Here is a 15,583-nt window from a genome sequence, read left to right as displayed (position 1 = left end):
TATAATTTTATCTCCATTATGTCTATACATCATACATGAACTTATACAAATAAGAGAAATGCAACTTCTAACTCAGAGTCAAATTTCTTCTTTGACTTTCTGCCACTGTCTGCGTATTTACCACTTGACRTTCTGCCAGCGGAGTACCAGAGGGAACAGGTCTGCAGAGGCACCAGGATTGCTTTAGAGGGGGACTTAATAGACCATTTCCACATTGAGTTTCTATGAATAACCAGCAGGCACTTTACAAACAAAATTCAGCTTTATTAAGCAAGTATTTATTGCACAATTACAGATTTGGAAGCAGGGAATTTAGACCTTGCTGTGATTATTACCAGACATATGGAGGTTGCTAGCAGGTTGTCTCCTTTTGTAGCCTAAGTGAAAACTGCACAGCCTAGGCAATTGGTTGACGCTGAACTTCAGTGTGCTGAAAGATGGGAGTAAACAAGATCCTAGGAGGATGCAGATTGTATTAAAAAATAAGAAATGCTGAGCTGCCACTGAGTAAAACTCTGCATGGCTTTGGTTTATAGAATTTATGATGTACAGTGCAATTATTATGCATTGGACAACTACACAGTATACAAAACCCAAAAGCATATAGCATTGAGCAATGTTGTATGAGTTACATACACTGAAAATGCTAGCAGAAGCCTCAGACTTTCCTTTGCTAAAGTGCCATCTCCCAACGTTAATGCTCCAGAAACACCTTGAGGTCACTGCACTGATGGATTTCCAGGACTAAGAAGCGTGCAGCCCGTCACTGGTCGGTCACTGCTCTCYGAGAAACTGCTGCTCCTCTGCTCCTGGCAGGACACAGCCTCCTTTCTTCTTGCTTGCACTATTGATGTCTGGCTTTGAAGTGCAGAAAAGAGTAAAACAGCCCTTCTGTTTCTGCAAGAGAAAGAATTTCAGCTGCGGATTGAAAGACTAGACTGCTGTCTTCGAAACCTTATTTTAATAAGCAGCCACACCGGGGGTTAGGAACAGCTTAGATCCTATTATATGCCTTATCTCTAAAGGGTTATTACATGACTGATCATTTGAATTGACCTATTTGGGGCCTATAGTAGATCCTACTTGCATTTGTCTCTTCTATTAATCCTTTATATCTTACAATTCTGTTCATATAATCTTATAAAAGATTGAAGCATGTGGCTTGCTTTACTGTATCCCTGTTTTGGGTAGAACTAAGCTAGCATTYGTTTGTCTTTGCAGAATATTTTTTTCTTGCAGAAAACAACATTAATACTTCCTACTTCAAATGTTAACTTAATGAATCCAGAATTAATCTGTTCTATGGTCAGCCAGGGAGCAATCTTTCATGATTGTACTTCTCTGTTGTTCCTTGTTGTTCTACAGAGCAAGAGCATCTCTGTGCTCTCTGGTAAGGGCAACAACTTAAACTGTGCTGCTTGGACCAAAGCTGAGAAAGGGAAGGGCAAGTTCAGGCTGTAGGAATAGCCATGCACCTAAGCAGCTCCTGGGTCAATTTTTTGCTTATGGCCATAATTTGAGATGCAGGTGAAAAGCCCTAGTCCCAGTTGATGGAATTGCTGCAAAAAACTTTGTTTTGTAAGCCACTTCGCTATTAGCACCTTTTGCTTTCTCATACCATAATGACATTACTGCAAGGCAGCTGGTGGCTGGAGTGTGGTGCATGTACCTTGGAAAATGTGGGGAGTCCAGTGCCCGCCTTCCTCATCACATGATCAAGCAAACTCCAGTTTGCCCCGTGCCACAGTGAAAGTGTTTACTGTTTTTCACTGGAACGAGAACTTCTGAGTTGAAAGGACTGGTTGGAAATAGAATTGGAAGAGGAAAAAAAAAGAGAAAGAGAAATAACAATATTTATGATCATTCTTCAGATTCTTTAAAGTTGTAYTTTGAATATAAAGAGTATCAGCAATTGAGCTAGGGGTGCGAGTTAACACTGCAGTAAAGCAGGGTTGAAGTCAGGCAGCAGCAGCCTTTCCTAGAGGCAGCTTCGGGTTCTGGAAGGATCGGGCACTAACATAGCTGAACGTGGCAACAGGCACCCCCTTACCTTAGCTCAGTGCCACCATTTCCATGCAGCCTGGGCAGCGCGTCTCCCCGACATTCCCATGAGCATAGAGGACGTCTGGCTCTCCCACTACCCACCCAGCCCAGACACCAGCTGCCATCCTCTTCCTCACCCTTTCTCCCTCTAGCTGGGCTGGCGAAGCATGTATCAACTGACCAGTGCCTGAAATTTCATCACAAGTATTTTGTTAGTTGTTACAGCTAGCAACTTGGGTACCTACTGGGATTTTGCAGCTTTTTTAAGAAGCACTGTCTCGGAGCAAAAGGATGCCTTTGCTTTCTCGTGCCCCACGCAGGCTGAGCTGCAGCCACAAGAAGTTCTGTTTGGTGGGCTCGGAGGGTCCGGCAGCACCGGCCCACTGTCTCCTGGCAGGGAGCCGTTAACGGGGAGCGTTTGCAGCTTCCCCTCCGTCATTGCGGTGTCTTGGTCCAGCTGCGTGGGAAGGTTTGCACAAGCTGGCGAGGATAACGACACGCTCCCGTCTTCGCCCGGCATTCCCGGGCCCGTGACGTCAGGGGTACTAGGGGTGGACGCTTCCGAGACTTGCAGGAGAGGCAGGTTGTTCTCCGCTGCTGCGTGACCATTCATGTGCAGCTTCCTCATGTGGTGCACGACAGCTGCAGCGTTGAAGGCTTGCTGCAAAAGAAGACAAAACCCCGGCGTGAACGTGCAGCGAGGCGAAGCTGCGGGGGGTGCAGCCCTTCTTCCCCTCAGCAGCAATCCCCCGGGAGGGACCGCAGTGCTGTAGCCGTTACCACGGTCTCTCTGCACAGTATGTAGAAAGTGGAATGTGCTCMTTCCTTACATAAACACCGTGGTTTCCATTGACTACAACCTGCTGATGCTTTTAAGACCACAAACACTTCTAGATAAGGAAATCACAGAGAGCAGCTATAAACTACCCCATCCTTTGAAATACAGACTGGAGATGAATTTAGAATGAAAGCATCATAATACCATGAAACACGTGGTTCTGTGTCCTTCCTCTCTCTCCCTAAATTCCTACAAAACACTTGATACAGATGAGGTTCCAGTGTATGTTCAAGCCTGAAAAAAGGAAAAGCCGGATCAAGCTGCCAAGAGGTCTGTCGATGGAGTGCTGATTTCACTTGTTCAGTGTAGAGGTAATAATCCATTCCTGCTACCCTTTACCTGCTGGCAGGGGCACTATATTGCTGTGTGTGGTAGCTCTGCCTATATGCATTAAGCAGGGAGTGCTGGCCTGGGCATGCTCCAAACACTGACTGCAGACACTTCTCAGGTGGCTTCTGGAGGAACTCTGCTTTGGGGTGCTTACCAATGGGGGTGAAGCCCTGCTTGTTGCTAGATGGCAGCGAGTGGCTTTTGTTTCTGAGATGGCTCTAGGTGCCCAACAGCAAACAACTTACCCTCCATTTGCTCTTTGCAAAGTTCTTCTGAATCTGAGCGCTGACAGATGGGTATATGTCACGGTGAAGGGCTGTATTTCCATTAATCCTGCAGATGGGAAGAGGAGAGAATGGGCTCATAGGCAGATGGCATTTGTAAGGCATTCAACATTCTAGAGGCGAGTAACTAACTGTTTTGTATATTCAATCAGCAATAATTAAACCCAAAGGAAAAACAGCAACAAAATGTAACACAAACACTTCAAAGCTTGGAAGAGCTCAAAATGGGATTTCTGCTTTGTCTCTGTTTATGAAGGCAAGTGCTAAACAAATTGCGTTTTAAATTATTTATCTTCTTTTTCCCTTTCCCATACATAAGGAAGAAACCCACAGGACTGCTCCATGGCAGCTAGTGACGTTAACAGTGGGGATTGGAGGACACCTCCATTCTCAGTTGCAACTAAGCACGTGGATCTAACTGCAGAGGCAACCAGCTGTCACTGGCTGCGCGCGCTGACCCCCAGGAGCCGTGTTCCTCTCACCATGGGTGTCTCAGAGCTTCTTCGCAGGTAAACCTTGTGTTTGGGTTTTTCTCCAGTAAATGTTTGATGAAATCCTTGGCTGGTTTGGAGAGGAGGAGAAGCAAAGAGCAAAGGTTATTTTCTGGTTGTTCCTTGATATGATTTTAACAGGACATGGCAGACTCTAGTGGATAAACACTGCAACTGTCAACCCCAAGAAGGACGTGTTAATACTGTGTTATAACATCATCAAATCTTTATAATGAAATGTTCCTTATGAAAAAAACTGAGGATGTACCAAATTCATGCTTAGGTTAGATGATTTTAGCAGATTGTTTCCACTGCCAATGGAAAGTCTAAGAAAGGCTCAACAGAGCAGACTTGTGCTACCCTATTACCTTTAAGAGGTGGCTTAAGAAGATTTACATCCCTCTAGTCTTTTACTTTGCGGGGAGGGTAATGTTGCTTCATGTTATAGGCAAACTGATCTTCTGACAGACTTCTTTTTGGAAGGTATAGAAGGAGGGCGCTCAGAAAACACTGCTGAGCTGCTGGTGTCGGTAAGTGCTAGGGTGCCTGTGCAGCCTCCCCGCTGTGCTCGCCCGCTGCAGCAGAGCTGCGCCTCGGMCCCCAGGGCTGGGCTGGCTGCTCTGTTAGCCCAGCTCACTGCCCTTGTGCAGTGTTTCCTGCCCTTCCGTCCCTGCTGGTGCATGGAAAGGTGCCCGGGGAGATGCTGGAGTGGGGCAGCCTCGCTGCTTATGCAGCGTGGCGTCCTTGGGCTCACCCGTGAATAAGAGGGCTCTGGATTGCAGGCACTGCATTTGCGAGAGACAGCAAAGTGCTTCCCAGTGTCTGAGTTTTACCTGACTCAGAGATATCATCCCAAAACGGCGATTCAAACTCATAGTAGCCTTCCTTAATCTTTTCAAACAGTTTAGATTCAGTCTCCTCATAGAAAGGAGGATACCCGCACAGCCTGGAACAGACCAGAAGAGAAAGCGGCCCCTCAGTGCCCCAGTYGGAGTGTGCACAAGCTCTTCTTTAGCTCCATTTGGTTGCTTGTGCAACGGGACTGGGAGAAGAATGGAAGAGATTCCACAGATCCATCTGTCCCTCCCATCTAAGTGCATTTGTAATACTGCAGAAAAGTAAAAATTTATCTGCAGCAGCAAGAGGACAAAGCCACAGCTGGTACGTAGCTACATGGTGTGGGAGGAAATGAAACAAAAAGTACTGAGGAAGATGGAACAGTGTTTGCAGGCAACTGAAAAAAAAAACCATGGGATGAAGCATGTAGTGGAGAAAATGTGATTCTTTTCATCTCCTGCCTGATACTTAATTCCCCACATTCCTTTGTCTTCTATGATCTAGTGAATCAGTGCAGAGGAAGAATGTGTTGCTACTGTAAGCAGGAGCTGGGAGGTGCAGGGTTAGCACCATTGTCACTTCCACTCTGTGAAGGTGTGTGAAGCTCTAAAAAAGGTGGGAGACTGCTGGGAGAGTAAGTGGCACCCTGCTTGCTTGTACTCACAGGATGTAGGTAATGACTCCAATGGACCAGCAATCCACGGCTTTGCTGTATGGCTTCTGGGTGAGGACTTCTGGAGCTGCAGAAAAGCAAAAACTTCTTAAGAAAGCCAGCAATATTCAATGCCTCAGTGCTGGGAAAAAAAGGTGAGATGGCCTCTAAAATGCCAGTGTAGGAGAACCCAGGCAGTAAAAGCTCTATTTACTGAAGGATTTGATCTGTCCTTTTTGCAGCTTTAAGACATTTAGTTTTATGGTAGTGAAGTATTCCTATTATGTTTCTCTTTGCATTTTCAAATATTTTGTGACTTTGCATTCTTTAACCCGTAATCCAGTGTTTGTAGTCTGCACACACAGTGCATCTATTACTAGTGTGTGTTAAGGTGATTATATATTTTTATCCTTTCTGCTCAGYAGCGTACTGTAAAAGTGTCATCTTTTTTCCAGACAGACCACCAGTAAAAACCCATTCCCGACCCTTGGCCTACCAACGTATCCTGGAGTGCCGCAGGCAGTGGACATGATGCCATTCTGTTCCATTTTGGACAAGCCAAAGTCTGTAATCATGATTTTAGAGTTCTCTTCGGGAGTGAGGTAAAGAAGGTTTTCAGGCTGTGAACACAAAGTGGACAGGGTTTGAAATTTGAGCTAGAAAAATGAAAAGAAACAATGAAAGGTCATGGGATCGAGTATGAGCATATTCCTGATGTCTGGTGGTTAGCCAGACTAACGTGCTGGACACACGGCAGTGGAAGGGCAGTGTCCTGGGGCAGGCTGGTGCTGCCAGCAGAATCACCCTGCTATTGCACATGCTGCGAGCAGCTGGGAGGCAAACCTCGATGGGAGGATTTGGAGGATTGCCCTGTGAGCTTTAGAGAAGCTTGCAGATGCCTATAGGACATTGTTATTTCTCAGGAACACCTTTCACCTTTAAGTCTCGGTGAACTATTCCATTTTCATGGAGATACTTCACAGCTGTCAAGACCTGGTGGATTACCACACTCGCATCTTTTTCAGTGTAAACTCCTCTTTCCAGAATTCGATCAAATAACTCTCCACCAGATACCCTGTAGAAATGATAGTTCAGAAAGAAAAAGGTTGAATATTAAACAAATATACTTTCATGTTTGAGTCAAGCTGATTTTCCAACCCTTTTCCAACTCCATTTACAGCACAAATATTACTATAGTGGCCATAGCAATATGGGAGACTGGATAATTGGGATAATTGGGAGACTGGAACAGCAGCAGGCTCTGGAGCACAGTAACCACTCCTGGCAAAGCCACAGGTTGTATTGCAATTGCCTGCATGTTTGATCTTTCAGATGGGCTTTCAGAAGTGGGTGTAGAACTGCCACCAACCTAATGCACAGCCTGATGTATATTTTTGTGTAGGTAAATRTGCAAGTTAGCAGCCTGAAGCTGGTGCCCACAGCAAGCTGCTTTCTTTGCAGCTCACATATTGCCTGCTTTCGTTCTCAGAACCGCAGCATGCCATAGCTTTAATTAGAAATGCCTCTGTCTCTATCCTGCTAAACTGGGATTAATTAATTTGCATAAGTAGATCCTAATCAGGAACTGCTAGAATGAACATAGGCTGAAACAGTACGAGAAACATCGATGTTAGTTCAAATCATGTAGCTGACACCTCATTAGTGAGGAATGTTTGTGCAGGTGACTTTTAAATGTAATGGACTCTTGATGGCCCTGAGCTCAGGCAGCTAACCCTGCTCCTACCACTGTTTTTGTGGCCCAGAAAGACATGACTCTGCTAATACTCACAGCTGCATGACCAGGTAAAAGTGAGTTGTGCTCTCATAAATATCTTCCAGAGTCACAATGTTTTCATGTTTTATTCTGCAAAGATAAACATAGGTTACAGACATATCTGACAAGGACARCATTTGTTTTTCAAGCTGAAAGCCTATTATTCTTGCTTTAATCATGAAAGAAGAGTCACTGATCTGCATCGTGGCTATGCACGCTCATGTGGTGCCTTCTCTCCAGGCACTAACAATGAAGGAGCAGGCTCTTCATTTTTAAGCAGCTTCCCTTCCTCTGCATCACGTGTATTTAAATGCTGATAAAGCATTAACTCTAACTTTCCTTTGCTGTGTACTGTTCTGTTTAATCAGTTTCTCAGATCTGAGGCAGTATTGCTGTGTTAAGGTTACGGCCACAGCAGGGGAATAGGAGAAGAAACTCTGCTAATATATTCATTTACAGTAATATCTATATTTGTTTGAAAAAATATGTTTTTATTCTCACACTTCCACTTCTTAAGATAACACAGTTTTGTGCAATGAGACTGGGAGCAAATGTTACTTATTCCTACCCTCAATTCTTGTAAGTCTCCAGAGTCTTATGCCTTGGGAAGCGATGTTTGTTTTACTCTACATTTATATATATATATATGTATATATTATATATGTACACTCACTTTTTCAATACTGCTATTTCATTCTCCAAGCTGCTGTCCCTAGTGAGAGGAGACTTCTTGATGCATTTCARAGCAAAGAGCTTGCCAGTGCTTCTTTGTTTCACTAGGAAAACTTCTGAAAAGGCACCTCTGCAGAGAGGAAAGGTAAGTGCATTTCAACGTATGTTGCTGTTGGGAACTAGAAGGAAACTTGCAGAGAGGAAGGAAAAAGGTCAGAAAAATAAGAAAAAAGTAAATAATTYTAAGTGGATGCTAACTGTAAAGCTAGAGCTACATTTCCAGCAGCCCCAAATTTAGGATATTCAATGCAATAATTATACAATATATAGAAAAATCCCATTTTCTCTGTTATGTAAGGAAAAGGTCACATTTGCATAGTATATCATGCAAATATAGTTGTGTTGAAGAAATTTGGGAAAAAAAAAAGATCCTGGCAGTGAAATTAAGCCACATTCTTCAGGACAGCTCCCCATTTGTAGAGACAGCCAAGCATTTTACTCATTTTACTCTGTATGTGCCAGGCTGGGAGTTCACTTTGCTCTTCCCAGCCTCAGAGCACACCTCAGGGAAGGTAGATGGCAAAGCCAGCAGAGACTTCAGCCCCCAGCTTCATGTTTCCACGTGGCACCTAATAACTTGTCTACAGAGTCTGCTTATTCCTGTATTTTCTAGTTAAAAAATTACAGTGAGTACCAAGCACATTCCTGACAAGAGCGCAGCTCTGTGCAACGAAGAGGAGATATTTATAACATCCCTTAACCTTATAATCCTGTTACAGGATTTTCTCGGGCACATGTCCTGGGATAGTGACAGTGCATGCTTTGCCAGGTCAGTCCTCAATAATGCCCATCCAACGAGCAGCTGATTAACTGATGGTAGTTAAATAGAAAGGGCTGCTGCATGGGAGAGCTTTGAAGAGAGCTGCAGGGCAGGGTAGGGAGGGCGAGGTAGCCCAATAGGTATTGGAGTCTTTTCCTCCATGTATGTGATTTTTTTCATGTAATTCAGAAGACTTTCATGGACGGGACACTGGTCAGTGGCAACGGTAGGTCTGAGCCTGTGCAGCGTTGCCTATTCCTGCAATGCCTCTGCAAGCAGTAGCAAGAACTGCAGAATTTTTGAGCTCCCTGGAAATCTCTCAATAAATTTCTAGGTAGTTTTAGCTCCAAGAATCTTCCTTTATTTTCTTGAACTCGTTGAAGCAGTGCTTGTGGAAAGAATCCTTTTTYCTAATAGTAACTTTTCCTACCAATGTAATATTAGGAAATGAACAACCCACAAATCAGATGCTAGGGCATCTGTTCTGTATTTCAGTCCTAAACAGTTTATAATAATTATGCCTCATATTAAAAACTCATGAATCAACAAGTTGGCAAGGAGAGAACAAACGGTTTCTAACCTCATTTCTTTAGAAGAAAGTTATTGGATAATTTAACTAATTACTGAGGCTGACCAGGAACATGACAATTTAAAGCATTGCTGAACTCTAGAATAAATATGTTTGGAAGCTTTTCCATATGTTGTAAAGTTACAAAAAATTTGGATACGATGAAATTTAGAACCATAAATTAGTAAAGAACTAATTGTGCATCTATAAAGTACCCCCCAGCTCTTATTTAGAGCTCCTCGCAGATCTCGGAAGGACGTGTTTGCTTGTGGCACTGGCAGATGCCAGCCTGGGAGCAGCTGCGCCGGGTTGGGAAATGCAGTATCTGGATGCAGGCTCTGCTTGGCTACTGGCTGTGCTACTTACGATCCTAGTGCCTCCATGAAAATGAAGTTTTTTCGGATGTTGTTCGTCTGCTTTTTCCAGGAGCTGTTGTCATCATCTTCCTTGCGGCCCATYTTCTCCAGAGTGGAAGCAGGGAGTTCTGTCAGGAAGGGCAAGAGAGAAAGGATTAATGTGCCAGGTACTCACAAGAAGAACAAGAGTAACTAGTGGCTAGTTGGGTACAACATGCCATGAATGCTGGTTTGCTTGTCAGAGGATTCAAACTTATCCATGTCTTTGAAATATATGATGTTTTGTACTTACTTTGTCAYATCTGTTAGCACTAGCCCTGTCACTGATCGTGTCAAAGTGTCAGTACGCTTTATTAGATCAGCTGAACAAGCACCTGGCAACCATATGATAGTATTGCCTGGAGAGTATATATCCATTTATGTGTGTTGGCAATTAAAAATATTTGTGTTGTGTTTTATATTTAGCAGTAAAAAAACAAGCTGAGTGGTTGMTAATTTAACTAAAGTACCTATGACTTACTGGCTTAAAAAGTTACATACAACTAGGGATGCAGATGGATTATAGTTGAGCTGCTTTATGGCTTGAATATTAAATAGTTTAATTAATTCATGACTRCAGAAGGGAAATAAATATAAGACATTTCTTGGTCTGTATTGTGTGGTTTGTGTTGCTGTCTTCTTTAATTTTTGTTAATTAATATTACTTCTGGCATCTCAGTCATCACCTTCCCTTTCCTTTCCTTTCCTTYCTGCAGGGAGTCCCAAGGGTGTGAAGTCCCAGTGCTGTTGGGTGCTCCGTGACGTAGCACAGGGCTGCCGACCACCCCTCTCCAGCTCCCCAGCGCAAGGGTGGCAAGAGGAGCAGCTGCTCTTCTTGGTAAAGCCTCTCCAACTTAAAAGGGCTCGTTTGGGCAAAATGCAGAGGGGGATACAGGTAGTTTATCCAGACTGAACAATCCAGCCTTGTTGATCTGTGATGACGCAATGGGCAGGCTGTAAAATCAGGAATATGCAGCTTCTGGAGTCCCTGCTCTGCTGGACGGTTGCTGAGTTATTGATATTTAAATAATTAATTACACAAAATCTGGTTATTAAATGTGTCGTAGTACTTCAAGGTGCTCAGCACATATGTCAGGGTGCTAAGTCATCTGCCACCCATCTTTTAAATACTGGTATGAGCRACACACTCTCAATCTCACAGGTTTGCTGAACTGGAGCTCCAGAAACCCAGGCTCCTGCAAGCCCAGCCCCAAAGGGCTCTTTGGCCTGTCCCTCCCGAGCTCCTCTCCCACCTCCAGGAGTACAGACTGTGCAGGACTATTGCAATRCCAAAGACTGGACTATCATCACTTGTGGGAGTGAGAATTAGTTAGAAATTGCACAAGGTTTGGAAGATGGGACAGTTGTACAAATATCTCAGTGCTCTGAATAGGTCTAGYATTACAGAAGTTGGAAATACACTGGAAGGTGAGCAATGAAGTTTGTAGATGAGAGAGAAAAGACCATGCTCATTGCATGGTCAGGATACAAAAGAAATGCATTGAAAATGGGCACTGACGGAAGGGGATATATATACTTATATGTATAGTATAAAATCTGACCAACATTTGCTAATTTAAGTTTTATTTTCTTATTTTTTTCACACTTAATTCCTTACAAAGTTCTGTGCATGTTATTTCTTAATGGATTTTGCTTCTAAAAGGAAGAGTTGTGTGTTTTCTTTAGTCGCTTGTGAATCATCTGTTCATTTTATAGTTTCTCCTTCTGTTACTGTATGGATATGGCATTTTGTTTTTGCTGATATCTAGAGGAAAGGACAGATGAATCGCTGTGACTCCATACATGTGTATTTGATTTCCTGCTTTCTCAGTTTTCATCATGAACAAATCATTTCCTGTCTCAGCCTGCCTTGCTGTGAAAAATGGAAATAAGTGGTGCTATTTTGAGAGCAAAACAATGATATATTTGAATTGCCTAAAATGTAAAAACTGTATAGGTTCTCAGATGATAAATACTTGTCTGCCTCCTTTTATTGAACTGGATCACATTTTACTAAATGTTTTCCCCCTTTCTGTACAGAAAGAAGCCATTTGCACTGGAGCTTTGTACGTGAAGCCTCAAAACCCAGCCATGAAGACTGAATTCCAGGATGTGTGAATTTGGTAATGGATGCTCTGTGAACCCTTCCTTTACTCTTGTACTTAATCTGTCTATGCCACGTGTTGCTCTCTGCTGCAGTTCTAGAGAACACAGTGTTTGACAAATACGCCTATTTTGTTTATTTATTCAGGCTCTGAATTTGTCCAACAATGCCCTGACCTTTCTCAATGCCAGTACACAGTGTGTGGATAAACACAACGTAATATATCTATTTGCTTAGCTGAAGAAGCTTCATTTACCCTAGGAATAGAAAACACCTTCATACAAGTTGGGCACACAGACTTTGTCCTTGGGCTGGCAGCTTTTCCTGCCAGGTGATGTGTGTGTCTGCCCACTTCCATCACTGGTCAGCTCCATCCTGATGCTCGATCGCCTTAGTCCCGGGCTTGGGGCAGCTTTCCTGTCCTGGCAGTGCCTGGACCCATGAAGGATGGGGGCTGCTCTCACAYACTTGACCCACACTTGAACAACACACATTATAAATTCCTAATATGAGGGAGGGGTTTATGATTGCCTCTATGTTCTCCTTTTACTAGTACAAGAACAATAGTGCATTAAGATTGCAAAATAAAAAGGAAATATTCATTAATGCATGTAAAGACTTCTGGTGATAAAAGACAAGTATAAAGTATTGCTTTAATGTGTTTAGCATGCCACCTCCCTCATAACAAATTAAGCAGTAACAGGATTTAATCTGACAACTATATGCTGAWAGTAGTTTCAATATTAATGTCTGACCTTTGGGCTGTTCTGGAGACTAAGTCAATAAAYGTAACTGCTGCTGTATTCTCTCTCATCCAGCAAATGACACATCATTGCTTAGAATGTAATGAGTGTTATTATGACCTTGCTTAAATATTTCCTGAAGAAATTTGTTCAGCTTTCCTATCTCACWGTAACAGATCCATCTACAGACAGACATTCTGCTTCTGAATGGATATACTGCATTAGCAAAATTATTGTAAGACATGATTAATAATCTTGTGACAAGTTACGTGGCGTATGGGAAGATGCATGCTTCCCTCATGATTTTGGCATTAGAATTAGAAGTTTAGATTAAAAAAAAGAGAAGAATACAAAGTCAAAGGGATTTGCTTTTCAAAAAAAAAAAAAAAAAAAAAAAAAAAAAAAAAAAAAAACCCACCAAAACAAGCACAGTGTGTATGAATGAATTAACTAACAGGCAGCCTGTGTATTCATAGAATGGAATAACCAAAGAAGAAACTGAAGACATGAGATTGCCATTAGAAAAATATCTATACATTTTGTATTCATTCCACTACTCAGTTGATTCAAAAGCAATGCATTAACTTAGGAGTCCTTGATGAACACTTGCAGAGTCACATTTTTCAATATAAATATTTCACATTTTTAAAAGAGTTTTGAAGAAAAATGTTATAACCGATCTGTCTATGAAGTTCCTAAATATAACAGATGAGCACAGTAGAATATTAGACTGTCTGTGCAAGGAGATATTCCTGCATTTTCCTGCTAACGGATGCAGTTCATTTTAAAAATGGGTTAGCCAGAATCCAACTTAATGCCTGCTTTGTTACACAGAACAGTTGGGAAAAGCCAAGGGTTATTAAGGAAATATTTTGCTTACCCAAGTCAGCACAAACAAAGCAAGTGCTGCTCCCTGCTCCTCCTGCTCAGCTCCTCCAGGTCTGTAGGGATTCAGCCAGCCTCGGCGTGAAGAGTCAGCCAGATTGGAGGGGAGGGATGAAGGAGATGGCTTTTATGTGACGGTAACTAGGCAGCACGTAAAGGGCAGTCGGTTGCCAAAGAATAAGCTGCTTGTGCATGTGCTTGTGCATGTGCRCGCGCGGCAGCGGCAGCGGCGCTACCTGCAACGCCAGCCGGCAGCCCGAGCGCTTTGCCCGCAGGAACTGCTCCATTCATGGTTAATTCTGCTCTCCCTCTAAACTGAACGGTGCTCGGGTCCTCCTAGCAGCAAGGACTTCTCACAGCTTAAAAAAATGGCATTAAAACATTCCTTGATGAAATGCAAATACAATTTGCCTTTAAATAACCAAGTGAACCAGTTCTCAGTATAAAAATGTCCCGTGTTGCTCTGTGTGACCCTGAAGGGCTGCAGGGAGGCAGGAAGCGCAGAGATGCGCCCTGCCGAGGGGCTGCGCTGGCCCCTCACTCCAGCGCCTGCAGCGAGACGCTCTCCATCATTTCTGCCTTCAGCAACCCCGTGTGCTTGAATTCTGGAGAAGCATGACAGGAATACAGGGAATATAGATCATTCTTTGCATCTTTTCTGTAATGGAGAATTTTCACAGTTGACAAAAATAACATTACTGACTATGCAGTTGATTTCCAATGCTATCTAGAATAATGCCTGAAAAGAAAAGTGTGTGTTAGTAAAGCAAAGTTTAGATTTATTTCGGAAATATATCAACTCTAATGCGATAGAAGATAATTGCATTATTTTTCCTTAATATTGTTTTCTTTAGTAGCTTGGTTCCAAGCACAAGTCTGCTCAGAATTCTGCCTTCCTTTCCTGGATGTGCTGAGGATTTTGGTTAGAATATCTGGATGTGGTTTTGAATCGTGAGATTTTCCTTTACTCACTAGGTAAATTCTTGTTGGAATCTGCATTGATCTTTTGAAGTAGGAAGTTTCTAGTATGAAAATCTCTTTCTCCATTTTGGACTGTACARTGCTCAGTGTGTGGCCTTCAGAAACGCTGCGAAAAGCACCAACGATGCAGTGGGAGTGAAAGGGAAAAAGTTCCCCTGTGAACTTCCACTGTGAAATGATTCCATCAAGACAACGACTCTCAACCTTGCCCGGCAGAAATCTGGGACAACAGGCAATTCAGTTCAGGGACTTTTCCTGAGCTCTCAATGGGACTGAGTTAAAATAGCAGTTATTAACCAAAGACACTCAAGTAACAGTCTAGTTTTTAAAGGCATGAATTAGGAGTGAGGAAGGGTGATGAAAACCGGGAGCACCATGTGCAAATGACAGCAGCCCATTGCGAGGATGTCAGCAAGGCCCCTCAGGCCTGGGTAAGTGGGGCCGCAGCGCGGGCCCTGGCTGCTGCTCCGGAGAGCGGCTGGACTCGCAGGTCACAACACACTGAGGAACCCTGCGAGAAAGTCAGCCTTGGTGGCAGGTCCTGCTCCCACGTCACAGCCATCAGACAATGTCAGAGCACTTGCTCTTGGATAAGGAGGAAATGGGTGACTTTAGTTCAGATATCCCCTGGTGACATGGGAACTCATTTCTGCATAACTCTGAGAAGAAGCAAGAAAAGGAAATAATTCTGAATATTATCAGTGAGAGGGCAAGCAAGGCCTCTTGTACTGAAGGCCTAACCAAGGTGGTTGTCAAGCATGGAAAAGTTGCTAAGCCTGACTCCTTGAATGTGAATACGAACTCAGAAAGTAAACACCAAGAATTAATGATAAAATGTGTGGTTTGGTGGACTTGTGTTGATGGCGAGCACATGGCCACGTGTGCAAAGCGCATCTCTGCACTTCCTGCCTCCCCGCAGCCCTTCAGGGTCACACAGAGCAACATGGGCCGTTTTTATACTGAGAACTGGTTCACTTGGTTATTTAAAGGCAAATTATATTCGCATTTCATCAAGGATGTTTTGTTTTTTTCTTATAAAAATRAATAAAGGACTTCTCTGAACAGCCCATTGGGGATTTCTGAGCAGGGGGAAGGTTTTACACTAGAAGAGCTCCTTGAAGTAAAGTGTAATTCAGTTCTAGTCTCCTTACAGAGGAAATGTAAGT

The 15,583-nt window shown here is 43.2% G+C and overlaps 1 protein-coding gene across 1 annotated transcript; it reads right to left on the bottom strand.

The window, feature by feature from the left end:
* Window positions 1-254: 254 nt before the first annotated feature.
* CAMK1G (calcium/calmodulin dependent protein kinase IG) lies at window positions 255-13,550 on the bottom strand. The gene is made up of 13 exons (XM_026036135.1): window positions 13,432-13,550; window positions 9,676-9,793; window positions 7,923-8,051; window positions 7,265-7,339; window positions 6,412-6,550; window positions 5,972-6,095; window positions 5,488-5,563; window positions 4,820-4,932; window positions 3,978-4,056; window positions 3,457-3,544; window positions 2,289-2,704; window positions 1,670-1,798; window positions 255-897 (listed from the first exon to the last, which is right to left on the bottom strand). The coding sequence occupies exons 2-12, from the start codon at window positions 9,765-9,767 to the stop codon at window positions 1,708-1,710; spliced, it is 1,422 nt and encodes a 473-aa protein (XP_025891920.1). The 5' UTR covers window positions 9,768-9,793; window positions 13,432-13,550; the 3' UTR covers window positions 255-897; window positions 1,670-1,707.
* Window positions 13,551-15,583: the final 2,033 nt, after the last annotated feature.

The sequence above is a fragment of the Nothoprocta perdicaria genome, unplaced genomic scaffold (genome assembly GCF_003342845.1).
Source record: "Nothoprocta perdicaria isolate Ctin4 unplaced genomic scaffold, notPer1 scaffold_170, whole genome shotgun sequence".
NCBI lineage: Eukaryota > Metazoa > Chordata > Aves > Tinamiformes > Tinamidae > Nothoprocta > Nothoprocta perdicaria.
This window is presented reverse-complemented; position numbering and strand designations above follow the sequence as displayed.